The sequence below is a fragment of the Camelus ferus genome, chromosome 3, assembly GCF_009834535.1.
Source record: "Camelus ferus isolate YT-003-E chromosome 3, BCGSAC_Cfer_1.0, whole genome shotgun sequence".
Lineage (NCBI taxonomy): Eukaryota > Metazoa > Chordata > Mammalia > Artiodactyla > Camelidae > Camelus > Camelus ferus.
In genome coordinates, this window is record NC_045698.1 from 65,663,833 (window position 1) to 65,679,429 (window position 15,597).

At 43.6% G+C, this 15,597-nt stretch overlaps 1 protein-coding gene across 12 annotated transcripts in view; it reads left to right on the forward strand.

Moving 5' to 3' along the window:
* The window catches only part of CAST (calpastatin), a 104,023-nt gene that overhangs the window by 68,396 nt on the left and 20,030 nt on the right, over positions 1-15,597 (forward strand). For all 12 annotated transcript variants that reach the window (XM_032476350.1, XM_032476339.1, XM_032476361.1 and 9 more), the window contains 9 exons: positions 389-481; positions 627-716; positions 1,732-1,833; positions 4,831-4,914; positions 6,517-6,564; positions 7,720-7,815; positions 9,459-9,554; positions 12,876-12,977; positions 13,434-13,517. In XM_032476350.1, coding sequence (XP_032332241.1) covers positions 389-481; positions 627-716; positions 1,732-1,833; positions 4,831-4,914; positions 6,517-6,564; positions 7,720-7,815; positions 9,459-9,554; positions 12,876-12,977; positions 13,434-13,517 — 795 coding nt within the window. The remainder of the gene's footprint in view (positions 1-388; positions 482-626; positions 717-1,731; positions 1,834-4,830; positions 4,915-6,516; positions 6,565-7,719; positions 7,816-9,458; positions 9,555-12,875; positions 12,978-13,433; positions 13,518-15,597) is intronic.

Sequence of the window (15,597 nt, forward strand, 5' to 3'; positions counted from 1 at the left end):
ACTGAATTAATCTCTTACTCAGATGAAGTTTCTGTCTGTCTGGAGGAGGGGGGTAGGCATGGGGGTTGTTTCAGTGCTCAGTGCTTTCCTGTGTTGTTTTTTGAGGGGAAGAAGAATGGACCAAGTAAAGTTTCAGTATAAAATAAATGTTAATAAAAACAAAATGAGAATATCCTAACATGTAGTACGTTTGGAAGAGACAATCAGGAAAACAATATGCACTGAGCACATAGTTCTCTCCCAAACGTAGGCTTTCGTCTGAGTTCATTAAACATCTCATTTGGTGGTGATGGAATGCAGAAGTACATTCCTGGTTTGCGGGATTTATAATCTGACCTTCACGTGAATGATCCCCACGTGTTACCTGTGCTGCTGCCTGTTTCTTTAGAAACCCCTGGGGCCTGATGATGCCATAGATGCCTTGTCATCTGACTTCACCTGCAGCTCTCCTGCCGAGGATGGAAAGAAAACTGAGAAGGAGGTATTGCCTTTAATGTGATTAGGGAACCTTGTGAGAAACCATCTCAAACTTTCTGACAGCAACAGCTTTTTAGTTCTGGTTATTACAGTTTGGTTAATACGGCTCCTTCATGCATCAGTCTAACCTTTTGTATCTTGTTTTGCAGAAACCTACAGGAGAGGTTTTAAAAGCTCAGTCAGCGGGGATAATCCAAAGTGCTGCTCCACCCCACGAGAAAAAGAGAAAGGTGGAGGAGGTACAGATAATTGCATCTTGGCTCCCCCAGGCCGGTGTGGAGTGGTGAAGCCATCAGGGTTACAGTGGTCACCTCCAGGCAGGCCTTCTCTGTTTCTACAAATGCTTACGTGTGATTTCAGCACAGTCTTCTTGGTGGTGGAACAAGACCATCTCACCTTGACACAACACAGAGGGGCAGAACCCCAGAGAAGTCACACTCTTGGGACATTGGAGCTTCAACTTGTTTACTTTCCTAAGGGAGTCTGAGCCCTGTGAGGCACTAGGGGAATGTCGCTGTGGCTGTTTCTGTCCGCCTCTTTTAACTCTGTCTTAATTCAGACACAGTCACCTCTAACTTAATTCTCATGAATCCTGAAAAGTGGCCCTGTGGCTCTGGGCTGGATGAGAAAACAGGCCCCAGCTTCAGACAGTCCTGATAATGCACGGAGCAGTTTCTGTCGCTGTTGCTCTGCCCCTCGCTCCGGGAGTGGACGGTGTGTTTTTATCTGGCCGGAGGAGCAGAGAGAGCACCACGCCCCTGAGCGTGGGGGTTCCTACAGCTGTCAGCCCCTGTGCCTTCAGAGAAGAAGGCGGTGGGGCGCTTCAGGGCCCCCTGCTTCCTGGGCTTCGCTGTTTTGCTAAAGGACAGGTTGCCAGAAGTCATTTTTAGAGACCCATTTTTAGAAAAACAGGATAGTGGAAGTTTCCTTCTTGCACCTTTTATTTTGATGCGAGTGTTTTATAATGTGATTGTCATAGTTACATCCCTAGCTTGCTAAGCAAGGGGTGACGTGTGCCCCTGAGAGCACTGTTACTTGTAGAAACGGGTCCTCACCCCAGTGTTTCCTCACTGGTGAGTTCTTTTTTCTTTTTATCTTTGACCGGGTTTCAGATAAAATTGCCTTCCTAAAGGCCTTCCCCCATTCACAGTTCATTCTTAGAGATTTAAAATTTGAATTTCTTAAGAAGTGGGTGGATTGTTTGGGTTGAGGAGATGCTCTCTGTTTTAATGGGCAGATTTTTTTTCCCCCCAGGACGCAATGAGTGATCAAGCACTGGAAGCTCTGTCAGCTTCGCTGGGCACCTGGAAGCCAGAACCTGAGCTGGACCTCAGCTCCATTAAGGAAGTGGACGAGGTACTACCCTTGGAGTCCGCGTGCAAAGCCTGGTAGTCAGCAGGTTGCAGGGAACAAAACCAAACGCGTGACCCATATTTAGAGTTCTTGCACCACTTTTGTTTTATTAGAGATTTTAAATGAACTGTTCTTTGTTCTGCCTTACTTTCTGAGGCTGGTTAATTTAGATATTTATTGCTGAGGAGTTAGCAACCAGGAAGGGTATTTGAGTGTTTGTCTTGTAAACCATCTAGAATTTGAATATTTTAAGTGAATCCTAATCTCCTTTGCCAGTTCTCAAAAGACACCAGTCTCAACAAGTAACACAGTAGGCAGTAGCCTAGTGAGAATAGGTTTATCTGCTCTCATGGAAATTGGAAATTTGTATTTTCAGAAGGGTTCCAGGTGCTTCTTTTTATAGAGAGGGAGATGGCTGTCAATGGGGTGGGAGACCCTTTTCATAACTATGGGGGGAAATGTTGAAAATGTGTCTCCAATTAAAATAAAATCAATAAATAAAAAATAAATAAAATAAAATTAATTTAATTTAAAAAAACTTTAATTAAAAATAAAATAAAATCAGGCAACAGTCACTTTATAACATGCAGGGGAGTTCCTGCCTGTTGAAACTGTGGTGCTGAGAGAGTGTATCCCTCCACACTACCAAGGTCTTAACAAACCTTTGGAGCCAAAGCAAGCTTGTATTTGGTGGGAAGAGTGTTTTTATATTAAATTACAATTTTTAAACGATTATTGGACTGAGTCCCCTAGGGGAAGAGAGGAGGGACAGCAGAGAATTGCCCTGGGGACATTCTTGGCCAGGCCGTGTGGTGGGGGGACCCTCAGGAAAGCCAGCCAATCAGCTCAGGGAGGGAGCGGGCAGTTGTCACTGTCACAATGCTGCTGTTCTGAGTCACAGGGGAAGGTGAGTCTCGCGACTCCTAGCAACTCCCCCTGAGTCTGGGACGGCCCAGGTCCAAAATGGGCCAGTTTCTCTCTTCAGCTTTCTTTGAGGGCTCACGGGGTGCAGTGTGGCATGACAGGCTTTGCGAGGGCGAGCACAAGGGAGCCGGGGAAGCTGTCCTTGTCCTCCAGGACCAAGTAATGTACTGGAAAAAGGGAAATGTGGATTAAAATACAATACGAGGTGCACAGTGTCTCAAGGAAGGGGTGGTTGGGGCTGGGCTCTGGGGGTCCACCACCCAGGGCTCCCTGCAGCCAGCCAACAGCACTGTGGCCTCGGGCTGTTTACATGACTAGGGTGATTTAATAAGATGACAATTTGGGGAGGGAAGGTATCAACATAAATCCCAGGATAAAAAGTCTCTTAGAGCGACTATAATTAGATGAGTAGATGTCAAGAGTTACATTAAAAATTACCCATTTAAGCCATTTGGGTCTGGGGTGCATATAAATGTATTAAGTTTCCTCTAGAAAACCTCATCAGCAAACTCCTCAAATTTGGACAAAAAGAACTCTTCTTTTTCACTCTCTTACACTGGTTTTCCTTTCTAATTATGTACAAAGTATAAAGATCTTCTAATCCTCTGGGTTCTTAAGCTGCGTTTTGAGTACCTGATAGTGAAGTCACTGCTTCCGGAGCGGTCTGATGTGACAGGTGGACACACTGGAGGGGTCCATGGCCACTCCAGCCCGTTCCACACAGACAGTGCTTCAGAGAAGTGGTCCATGCCTGCTTGGTGTTCTCGTAACGCATCACAACCTAAAACGTTCATTGTGCAGCGGTACCTCCTTGTTGCTCTCCCCTGTGTCTGTGTGTGGTTACTTAGTCTGGTGCTATTTCAGTTCAGAAAATGTTTGTTTTCACTGCCTGATATATACAAACCACAGTGCAGGCATTTAAAGAATAATGAAGATCAAAGAGGAATAGAAAAGATCTCACTGTGCATATAACTCGCCATCCACAAGCCTGAGTGGAGAGGACAGTCCTGCACAGGTGACCCTTTCATGAGGACGGCTTTGTAGCTGGGGACCTCACAGATCCCTGGACTGGGGAATATCACTGTGTGATAGGACTTCCTCCGTATCCAGCAGTAGAATATAACTGGAAATATTTTTTAAAGACAAATAAAAGCTTTTCACCCCTTATAGTCGTTATTCTGTAGAATAAAACTAATTCCTGGTTATTGAAAGTGCTCAGTAAATTAAAATTGATCAACCAATCAGCTAATTAAGCATTCAGTGGGGAACCACAATCTTAGACTGATAAGTAGATGGGAACAATAGAGTGAGGTGGAATCAGCTAAGTACCTCCCCCTCGATCTGAGCTCCTCCTTGGTTTGTGATTTAATATAGGTACAAATTATCACATATCATGGAACTTCCCATGACTCACAAGGAGTTTAAACTGCAGATGTTATATCCTAGAAGCTAGTGATCTACCAGAGAACTGCGCTTTTATTTCTAATGAAGTTAGTTGTTCATGGTTCAGTGACGCAGTGAAGTCCTGGTGTTATTGAAAGGAGTTCTTTTAAAAGAGGTAAAAACCAGTTTAATTATCTATGGATTAGCTTTGTGATGGGATGCATCCCTCATTTCTAAACTGTGTTTAACAGTTATGAGGATTGGTTGTTTTCTCCCCGCTAGATAACTGCCTCATTGAGTAAGACAGATGATGGCTATAAAATACTTGTAACTAACTTGTGCGCTGTGCTTAACTTTCTTCAAAGGATGTCTTATTTACTTTTCTTTGCCAGTCCTTAAAAGTCAACTGAGCTAGGTAAGGATTCTTAGTAGCCCCATCTTACATCTGAAGAAAGCGAGCTGAACGGAGTCTAAGTGGCTTCCCAAGGCCATTGAGACACAGCAGGGACACCTGCCTGGGATTCCCAGCTGTGTTATTTTTTTCTCGTCTCCCTGCACTGCCTTCCTCATCGCCCGTCACCAGGCACCTGAATCTGACTTGGTCTTCTCTATAACGCCTGTGGAGTACATCAAGTGATGTCTTATTTTACATGTATTATCCAAATGTTCATTTTTTTTCTCCACTTTCATCAGGCAAAAGCCAAAGAAGAGAAACTAAAGAAGTGTGGTGAAGATGACGAAACAGTTCCTTCGGAGTACAGATTAAAACCAGCCACGGTACGTTGTTCGCCAGGGTACGTGGCTGCAGGCTTCTCCTGCCTTCACATCACGTTTTGTCCTGTCTGTCCCCATGATGTGTAAGGACATGTCTGTCCCAATTCAGATGTTAACTCTGAAAACCCCGAACCCTTGGTCCTCTGCCCTCTACAGTTGGACCCTTTAAAAAGAGGGTTTCCTAAGTAGTGACCATGTGGTCATTAAAATTCCCACAAATTCAAGAGGTTCGACTACTTACCGTGCTTGACAGAGACCCTTAAACCTAGAACAGAAGGAATAATTTGGGAACACTATTTCCTCTTACTGCTATATGGATAAAAGTACATAGATCTTCTAAGTGGTAAATAAATGTACAATTATTTACCAGTATCCTCAGTGAAGATGGTGGCCTTACTACTGTAATTATATTTGTAATTTATCTTGGAAATAATACACATAAGCACATGATGGAAAATTGTTGCAGTGTTTATATATGGAAAATTTCTCATTTTTAGAGGCATTCTAAACTGTGAAACCTCATATTGAAGAAGCTGAAATAGTTTCATAGGAATGAGATCTACCTTTTAACCCTGGTTTGGAAAATTGAAACCTTTTTCCAATCTTTCATTGATAACAGCTGCATCTTTCTTTGCAAAAAACCTTTTTTTTTTTTGATATTTACATTGTTTTTATTTTTTTATTGAGGTATAGTTGATTTACAACATTGTGTTAGTTCCTGGTGTACAACAAAGTGATTCAGTTATGTGTGTGTGTGTGTATATATACTTTTTCGCATTCTTTTCCATTATCGTTCATTGCAGGATACTGAATAGTGTTCCCTGTGCTATACAGTAGGACCATGTTATTTATCTATTCTATGTGTAATAGTATCTGCAAATCTTGAACTCCCAGTTTATCCCTTCCCACCCCTTCCCCCCTGGTAACCATACGTTGTTTTCTATGTCTGTGAGTGTTTCTGTTTTGTAAATAAGTTCATTTGTGTCATATTTTAGATTCCACATATAAGTGATACCATATGGTATCTGTCTTTCTCTCTCATACTTACTTTACTTAGTATGATAATCTTTGGGTCCATCCATGTTGCTGTAAATGGCATTATTTCACTTTTTTATGCCTGAATAGTATTCCCTTGTGTACATATTATATACCACATCTTCTTCATCCAGTCATCTGTCGATGGACACTTAGGTTGCTTCCATGGCTTGGCTATTGTAAACAGTACTGCTGTGAACATTGGAGTGCATTTATCTTTTTGAATTAGTTTTTTCCTCCGGATATATGCCTAGGAGTAGGATTGCTGGATCATATTTGCCAAAGAACAATGAAAAAAAAATTTCCTACTTCCCTATCCAAAAGATGGAAATTATTTTTTAGTAACTTTTAAAGTGCATTGTATTTAATAACATTCAGTCTGTTGATTTCTACAGCTCAACTCTTTTTTCTGTTATTTTATAAAAAATTAATTTGAAACACAAATTCACTCACATATATGGAAAAAAAAACTTCTCCTCTTATATGCTGGAATTCCTAAAACAAACCCAGTGGGACAAGAAAGCAAAATCTTCTATTTGATTTCAAATGAATTTTTTATTGCATTTGCAGGATAAAGATGGAAAACCACTCCTTCCAGAGCCTGAAGAAAAACCCAAGGTTAGGAAATAAGTTTTTTCTGATATTTATTTAAAACATAGAACCATTAAGTATCAATTGAGATGATTTGACAGGCCAGATTTCACTCAGGAGCCTCACATGCCAGCCTAGTATAAGGAGAGAGGAACTTCTTACCGCAACACGTGGCTCATCTCTCTCACTCCTTGCCGCGTGTATTAATGATTATTTTCCTCATGAATTATCACTAGACTGTTACAGATTTCTAGGTGATGTGTGATGTTCATTAAACATTAAGGAGCTGATATCAGGAGGGCCCTTTAATTAGGTTGTTAGCACTTAGCTTCATCCTCATCATAGCACCAAATCCTCTGATTCTGTACTGCCTTTCCTAACTGTGGTGTTGACCAGCATAGTCACCTGTCATGATAATACTAAGTAGCCATGTATAGATCACTTACTGTATGCCTGACACTACGCTAAATGGTGTTCCTGTGTTAGCATTTTGAGTCCTCACTGAATGGGGAAGGCACTTTATTATCCCCATTTTATAGGTGACGAAATTGAGACATAGAAGGGTTCTGTAAATAGCCCAAAGTCAAACAGCTAGGGAACAGCATGGCCAGGACTCGAAACTCAGTCTGTCCAACTCTGGGGCCCTATTTCTAAATTATATGCCATTCTGTCATGGGTTAGGGCATGTGGAGATTTTGACTAATCACAGTAAACAAATAACCACTTCACCTGTAGGAACTAGGGAGCACAGAACTTTCCTGCCAAAACCGCACAGTCATTGGAAAGGAGACTATGATCTGTGTTTCCTCTGACTTATTCATAAGGGAAGTCATTAGGAAGTAGAGGAAACAGTCACATAAGAAAAAACTGTACAAATTAGAAAGAACAGGCATTTTATTTGAGCAAAATTATGCTGAAATTGAAGTATCAGGACAACTTTTAACTAAACCATTAACATTTCTGTGGTCCTGAGGTGTTTAGGATTCCTTGTTTTCTGGAAGACAGTACCTTACATTGATAAATGAAGCACACGTCCCGTATAAAGTAACTTTTGGTTTTAGATCCTAAAATATGACCTGGAATGTGTTAACCAGAAAAACTTTTTTTCTCTATGAAAGCTTTTTTCTTTCATCCAAGCAAAACTAATTCTCTTCCTACAGTGTAATGTTTCTTATATTACAGCTCCTGAGTGAATCAGAACTCATTGATGAACTTTCAGAAGATTTTGACCCATCTAAGTGTAAAGAAAAACAACCTAAGCCAACTGAAAAAACAGAAGTATGTTTCTAAAAATAAGAATATTTAGTTTTTGTTGTTTCCTAAATGTTCTATAATCTTTAAAGTGTGAGACTGGAGCTGTTTAAAACACAAAGTGGCCATCTTTTTTCACACTCAGTTTTCATCCCACCTGTTTCGGGATGTGCCGTCTTTCCCCAGGCTGACCCTGACATTCTGCATTTTAAGTCCTGTAATTAGTTAGTCCTTCAGGAAAGCATTCATACCCATGCTTTCCTTTCCATTCCTTCTCCTGTAACTGACCTACGTACAGTTGTCATCGCCTGTCTTTGGTCTCCTTCCAGCCCGTCCTGTATGTCCACCAGCATTGTTCTTTCTCGACATTCCCCTGCTCCAACCTCAGGAACTTCCCATTCTGTACAAAATGAAAGTCCCTGCTCATGTATTTGGGACTCAGCTCCCTTCCGGGCTAGGATTTGTGTCCCCCTCACTAAACTATGACAGTAGGTATCTACTGTCTACTCGTGTGTCTCCAAGACTTTTCTCAATGTGGTTCCTTCTACCTGGAATAACCTTCTCTCTGAATTCTAGATCAACTAAAATCTTAGTCATCCCATTAAGGCTCTTCTAAAATACGGCCTTTGCTGAATTTCCCTCCCCAAGCCTTACTACTCTCCCAACTCTTACTGAGCAGAATACAACACACTGGGCAGGGCGGCAGGGTGGGGGGTCTGATGCCTTCTTTATATACCCTTGTTAACACATCTGTTGCAAAGAAGATCTTAGCTGCGTTGGTTTTCACCTCTAACATTTATACGTATTTTTAAATAGTAAGTTTCCTGAAAGAAGAGCTCATACCTTACTAATGATCATCTGCTGAGCACTTGGCCTGTAGGATAGGCTTCCATAAATGGCTGGATTAAAAACAGTGCTTGAAATTTTACTCTTGTGACAAAATAGCACTGTGATTCTCAAACTTGAGCGTGCATCAGGATGACCCGGAGGGTTTGTGAGAGCACAGATGGCTGGGTCCCACCCCCAGAACTGATGTAGCTTGTTGGGGTGGGGCCCACGAATTCACGTTTCTCACAAGTTCCCTGGTGGTGCTGGGGCTGCTGGTGCTGGGAACCTCACGCTGAGAAGCCTGGGGTAGTCTTACCACCTTCGTGTGCACAGAGCTAATTAAATACAGGGTGCTCTTAGATACAAAACATGGTGTATTTACATACAATATTATGTTATATGATTGGGATATTATTATCATTATGTATTATATGATGGCAAATAATAATAATAGCTGCTAATAGTTATTGTGCTTGCTGTGTTCCCAGGTCCTGTGCAGAAGCACTTAGTCTGTTCTCTCTGAGTGTCACCTAGTGTCTCATTAAAGGCCCATGTCAGTCTTTGAGATGTAGGTACTGTCATTGTTGCCATTTTGCAGATGTGGAAACTGTGTCTCAGAGGTTAAATAACCTACCTAAGGTAAGAGGTAAAACCAAGTTGAAGTAATGGCAGCTGAAGGGTTTTAACGTGCCTTGACTTACTTACGACTGAGAATCCTTAGGCATTCAAGAAAGTGAGCTCACTGCATATAGGTAGCAGAGTACACTGCTGGTCTGTTGCTGTTCAGTCTTACTAACCAGGTTTTTATAAGAACTCTTCGTTGTACCTGCTTCTTTCCACAGGAACCTCAGGCTGCGGGCCCTGCTCCCGTGGGAGAGGCTGTGCCTCGGACCTCCCTTTGCAGTGTGCAGTCGGCACCACCCAAGCCAGCTGCCTCGGTGAGCCGTCCCCTGGGCATTGCAAAATGTCTTGAGAAAGTAATGTTCTTCCGTCCAGGCCCCTGCTGCTGTGTGCTTCCATCATGTTACTTTAGTGTAGCGAAATAAAAATAAAATCCTAGATAGCTGTGCTATCCTCTGTTCTTTGAGCTTCAGGGAGGAGCTAGAAATTCAGGCTAGCTAGATGTCAATTTTTAATTAAACTGCTGCAAGCTATGTTTTATTTTTTTTTTTTAACCTTCTGAAAATCTTTCTAGCTCCTCAGCTATTGTGGATAATCATGCTTCTTCACTTTCCTTTGTTTTTCAAGCCGACATGGAGTCCCACAAACAGCCCAATGTTGCTTTGTGTTGATTCTCCTGGTGGAAGAATGTGCACCAGTGTCATCGTGACTCCCCGCCTCTCCCTGCTGAAGGGCGGGCTGACTCCCTTCCTTTCCCTTTCCTTCTCTTCTGGCCTCTCTCACTTTCCCAGTTTTCTGTGAAGCATGATACTTAACTAGTTGAGTCTGTTTGCTTTGGAATTGAGTGTGTTTTGTTTCCATCAACAGATAGAATCTAACTCAGAATCCCCGCGGGTGGAACTGTGTGTCATTACCACAGACTTAGTGAATCTACACTCTGAATAACTAACATGTTCTAGATGCTTCGCAGTATCTTCTCAGTATTAAGTTCTCACAAGGACACTATGAAGGCTGTCTGGTTGTCTTTCTGTCTTATGGATGAGGGAAATGAAGCTTTGGGTTGACCTTAAGCAAATTCACTGGACCTTTCAGAACCTCAGCCGAGATGAGAGGTAGGGCCCCTGCCCTGAGGTCCCCTCAAGCCTCGTGTGGATCTGGGCCGGATCTCAAGCTTACAGTACAGTTGGATCCTTCTCATATGGAAAAAGGGCAGCAGGAACATGGGTGAAGGAACCCTTTCCCAAGAGGAACTAGGAAAGGCTTGCAGGTGGAGGACAGGACCCTTCTGAGGAGTGGGAACAGCCCTGTTGTCCTGGGGAGGGCAGTGAGCCGAGGACAGGCCAGCACAGCGGTGTGCCTGCGATGTGTGTTCTCAGCTGTTGGAGAAACGGGGGGCCTTGAAGGGGTGTCCTCTGTGGCTGCTTCCTGCCAGGCAAGTCCTGCGTGCCAACTGCAAACCCCCTTAATGCCCATGGCCTCTCTCCTGCCTTAGAAAGGACTTGGCCACCTTTTTTTAGAGGGGGTAAGTCTCAGGGTACTGTCCAAAAACTTGTACATCGTGGGAGCCAGCCACAGGCTACAGTGGTGAAGGACAGGAAAGGAAGAGAGAATCTGGTAAGAGACTGGTGAAGGAAGTTGAAACGAAGGCAGTGATTGGAATAAGAAAGACAAAAGCCGACTCTCATGACCTTTGTATGTGTCCTCTCCCTCTCTTGCCACGTGTGACTGCCAGGGCCTTAAAGAGCTCAGTTGTTCCTTTCCACCTTTATCCTGACTGTAGAGTCAAGCACTGGATTTCTAGTAGATAGGAAAAAAAGAGAGAGCGCGTTCTTGCTTGCCCATTCTGTGACCTCCTTTCCTGGGCTTCTCCACCAACTCTGGTTACCACGGTTGTGGAGTTTGTCATCACTGAAGTCAGTTGGCATTTCTGAGGCTGTGACACCCACGGGAGCCAGAAAGAGTAGCTGCGGAGTGTGATAAAGATCAGAGGTCCCAGGAAGGGCTGGAGGACTAGTGAGCAAATGGAAGTGGAAAAACCAGGGGAAGATGAATGTGTGCTCCATGCAGTCATTTGTAGAAAAAGAAAGTTTATTGAGGAAATCCAGAGACCTGACTTCTCGTTGTGAATTTGACAACAGAAATAGAAGTTTTAGTCCTTAGTCCTGTTTCCAGATTCTTTAGTTCTTAACACTGCTGCTTCTCCTAGCTTTTCTAACACGGTTTCACTTACTTCTTGAGTCACAGAGCACAGGCTTGGGAACTAGTTTCCAGAGCCTACAGCAGAGAGTAGGAGGAAACAGAAGTAAGTGTGAGCAGGTGTCTCAGCCAAGCAACCTGATCAAAGGCTTGGGGGCCGCTGAACTCTTACCTATAGTTATAATCCCAAAGAGATTCGTCAGGGATGTTTGTTGCCCCCGGGAGTAAAATCTGTGCAGTGTCCAGCCACTAGATGGTGGTAAGTCCCTTTTCACTCAACTTCCCTTTTCTTCCGTGATCTATCCTTTTGTGGTGCAGCTTACCAGAAAAACAATTTTTCTTACCTAGAATGATGGCTAGGCTATATAAAACAGAAAGAAACTTCTATGCTAAAATTCCAGTGCATACTCCATGTGAGGTCCTCGACTTTATGATAAGAGTAAATTTTGAGACTATTTAATTAAGGGGCTTTTGCACTTTTGACCAACAGTAGGAAATTCATTGGTTCTGTAACCCAGGCAGGAGCCACACACTGGAAACAATAGTTGGTGAATGGTACTTACCCTTGCTAGGTGTGATGCATTCTACTGCTCTTTCATTTAAAAAAAAAAAAAAAGTCCTGGCCATGAACTACTGAATGGCTTGTATGAGCTGCTTGTGTATGGATCATGACCTCTGGTTTGGAAAAGCCTCATCTAGTCCTATCTTTTAGCCCAAACATCATTTAGCCTTTATTTTCCCTTTACCATTTATGCTCTGTGTTCGAGTTTCATTTTAAATACCAGCATGGCCGGAGCTCACTCCATCATAGGGAGCACATTTCATTTTGAACAACTGGATCACAGGTAGACTGTGCTCATGGTGCCATTCAGGTTAGTCAGTCACAGGCTGTCACCTGAATCGGCTATGACCATCGGCTATGTCACTATGACCAGTAGACACCACACAGAGGACACGAGCTTCTGTGCCTGGGTACAGGCTCAGCGGAGCCACACCTCCAGGATGGGCCAGGGTGTTTCACAGAACAGAGGGAAGAATGTCCTCTCGTGGGTTTTTCTGAAAACTTCCCTCTGCCATCTCTAGGACAGTCACATAAAGATAACTTTCTTCTTTCCTGGCTTTCAGCTTCTCTGTGGGATACCCATTCCTCTGACTTGCTCACTTCTAAACCAAAATGCTAGGTTAGATCTTACAAGTTCCTAAGTGTCAGTACATAAATTGCACACAGTGAATGTTTAATGTAAGAAACTTGCTCTAATTTTTAACATTTTAGGTTCTTAAGCATAGATTCTAATGGTTGATTATTCAAATTATTATAAGATGACACGTGCTTCTTATCGAGGCCTGAAGTAAGAATCTGCTCGTCTGAATTGTCTACTGTAGTCTCTTTCAAAAAGGACTGATCAGCCACCTATTTAGTATATCCCCTGGTGTGCTTTCAGAAGGGCATGGTGCCAGAGGACGCAGTGGAAGCCTTGGCTGGCAGCCTGGGGAAAAAAGCAGCAGAGCCAGAAGATGGAAAGCCTGTGGAGGATAAAGTCAAGGTACTGGCAGCTCAGAGTCTTCTGGAAAGGAGCTACCACTGATTGCCCTCACTCTCCAGAAAGTCAGTCTTTTAAAAAATGTTTGTATTTCCCACCACATACTACCAGCCAGCTTTCTCTGCGACTGCGCATGTCCTGTTTTATAAGCAAAGCTTGAGTGAGCGTCAGTGTAAGTACAGCAGTGGGTGGCTGGTGTGCACGGGTCAGAGCCCCGAGTCTCCCCTTGTCCACCTGCTTTCCCATTGCGGAGGCTCCTAAGAGAAGTGGCGCCGCCTGCCTCTCAGCCCCGCCAGCGTGTGAACCTGCTGACCCAGGTGCAGTGTCAGAAAGTCTACACCTGTGGCCATCCGTCCATCCTGACCTATCAGCGGATTTACTGACCTCAAATTTAGCCACTCGGGCATCTGGTTTATGAGGAAAAGATGTGTTAACTATGAAAACGGTATTTTTATTTAGGAGAAAGCCAAAGAAGAGGATCGTGAAAAACTTGGTGAAAAGGAAGAAACCATTCCCCCTGATTACAGATTAGAAGAGGCCAAGGTAAGCTCGCTGGGGCGTGTTTCTCATTTATTTTCATTCACACTGAATTTCGTACACATGAAGAAGGGACACGGCAGCAGACATGGGATATCAAGGTCATGTTTCTTAATATTTCAAACACCAAGTAGTATGAGTCCACTAATGTCCTGTTAGCACACCAGCTGTGAAGCTGGAGTATTCCTAGGTGGCCTTCCATCCTCCCCTGGGTGAAAGAAATCCAATGTCTTAGCTAACTGACTTCTTCCTGTCTATCATGTGGTTTGTTACAGTATCAGAGATAAACTTAGAAAACCTTTAAACAGGAAGGAAAACCAAAGTGAGGAGCGATAACTTGCATCTTGGGTATATGTTGAAAAATTAAGAGCCTATTTAACACTGAATATCCTGAGTGAGAAGTTGGCCCATTTCCTTTATTTTCAATGTACAGATTGTACAAAACAAGTGACATGGGGGAGACCACTCCTTAAGAGCATGTGCACCTAAACTTCAGGAAAATCATACTGATACTCCTCGCATTCATCCATGTGTACCACTCCATCTATTTGGCAAAGACAGGAACTATACTGAGCTCTCCCTGATTTAAAGTTTATTATTCTGGATACCTTTATTCTGCATCTTCTCTGCATTTCACAATTCATTTGAAACCATGGCTTTTCTATTCACTTGGGCTTATTTGTGTGCAAGGTTCTTAGAACATGTGGCCCTTAAGCAGCTGCTGAAACCCCCCCTCGTCCCCCACTTAGTAAAGGCTTGTCAAGTGCAGGTGACTTTCATAGTAGGAGGCTGGTTACTCTCTCTCTTCCTTCGCTGAATTCTAATAGTTTTTTGAGGGAGTTGATCAGCTTTCCCTGAGCACTTTATTCTGTGGTAGTTTCATCCTCCTTTGAACTTTTTGATCTTAGACATTATAAATTACCTACTGCTTTATAACATTTCCACCCGCTGGCTGGATCTCTTGGTGAAATCCTATGTTGTTACTCATCTGCCCCCATCTGGCCTCCGCAGCAGAATCAGCTCCTTGAGGGTGGACCACAGGTTTCCCTTCGAGACACAGGATGCTTTCAGTTTGTGTGTGGAGCAGATGTGCCCCCTCCCGGTTCTGTGTTTCACTTGGGAAACGTGCTGCCTTTGCAGCAGAGGTGGGGAGCAGGGCCCTGGTTCTACTTCACCCCTAAATGACTGGTGGTCAGAAGGTACACATGAATGTGCAGAGGAGGTGGAAAAGGGGTAAAGGAGTTGATGTCAGGCAAAAGGGAAGCAGGCGATACTCTCAACCATGGCATCTCTTCGAATTTTAAACAAAAACCACCTTGACCGGTTTATCAGGAGAAATACAGTGATGTACACAGCTGACCCTTGAACAACACAGGTTTGAACTGCACGAGTCCAATTTTATTCAGATTTCTACACGATCCACAGTTGGTTGAATCCATAGATACAGAACCGTGGATGCAGAGGGAAAACTATAAATTATACATGGATTCTTGACTGCTCGGAGGGTCAGCACCCCTCACCCCCATGTTTTTCAAGAGTTAACTGTGTGCATCTAGAGAGAGCCTTGTGCTTATTTACTTTTATATGTGTGTGTGAATGGGATTGACCATGTATTTATACATTTTCTTTACTAAAGAGTCCCAAAGGCTTTATGGATTTTATCCTGTTACTTAGACGTGGCACTTAGAGTCATTTGAAGCTTGGCATCACCTGAGTCCTAAGGTTTGACATCCCGCCCACCGGGTGAGCTCCCTGAGGGTAGGACTTTGTCTAGCCTGCTTTCTGGGGGATTCCCAGTGCTCACCTCAGGGCTTGGATGTGCCGCCTATAATGTTAACCAGCTTTTCCAGACAACCTGTGCAAAGCCCACCCCACTCCGTCAGGGGAGGGGCACATCCTTGTGCCCCCTCGGTGTCCTGTGTCCACTGTCACAGCCCCACGTGTCCAACGCTACATTAGCTGTTCATGTGATTCTCCCCCCCCTCCACCCTGGTCCCCGGGCTTCTGAGGTTAGCAAGCCACCCTCGATCCATTTGTAGCCCCTGTGCCTAGGGAATGCCTGAGGTATGCGAACTGTTTGTTGACA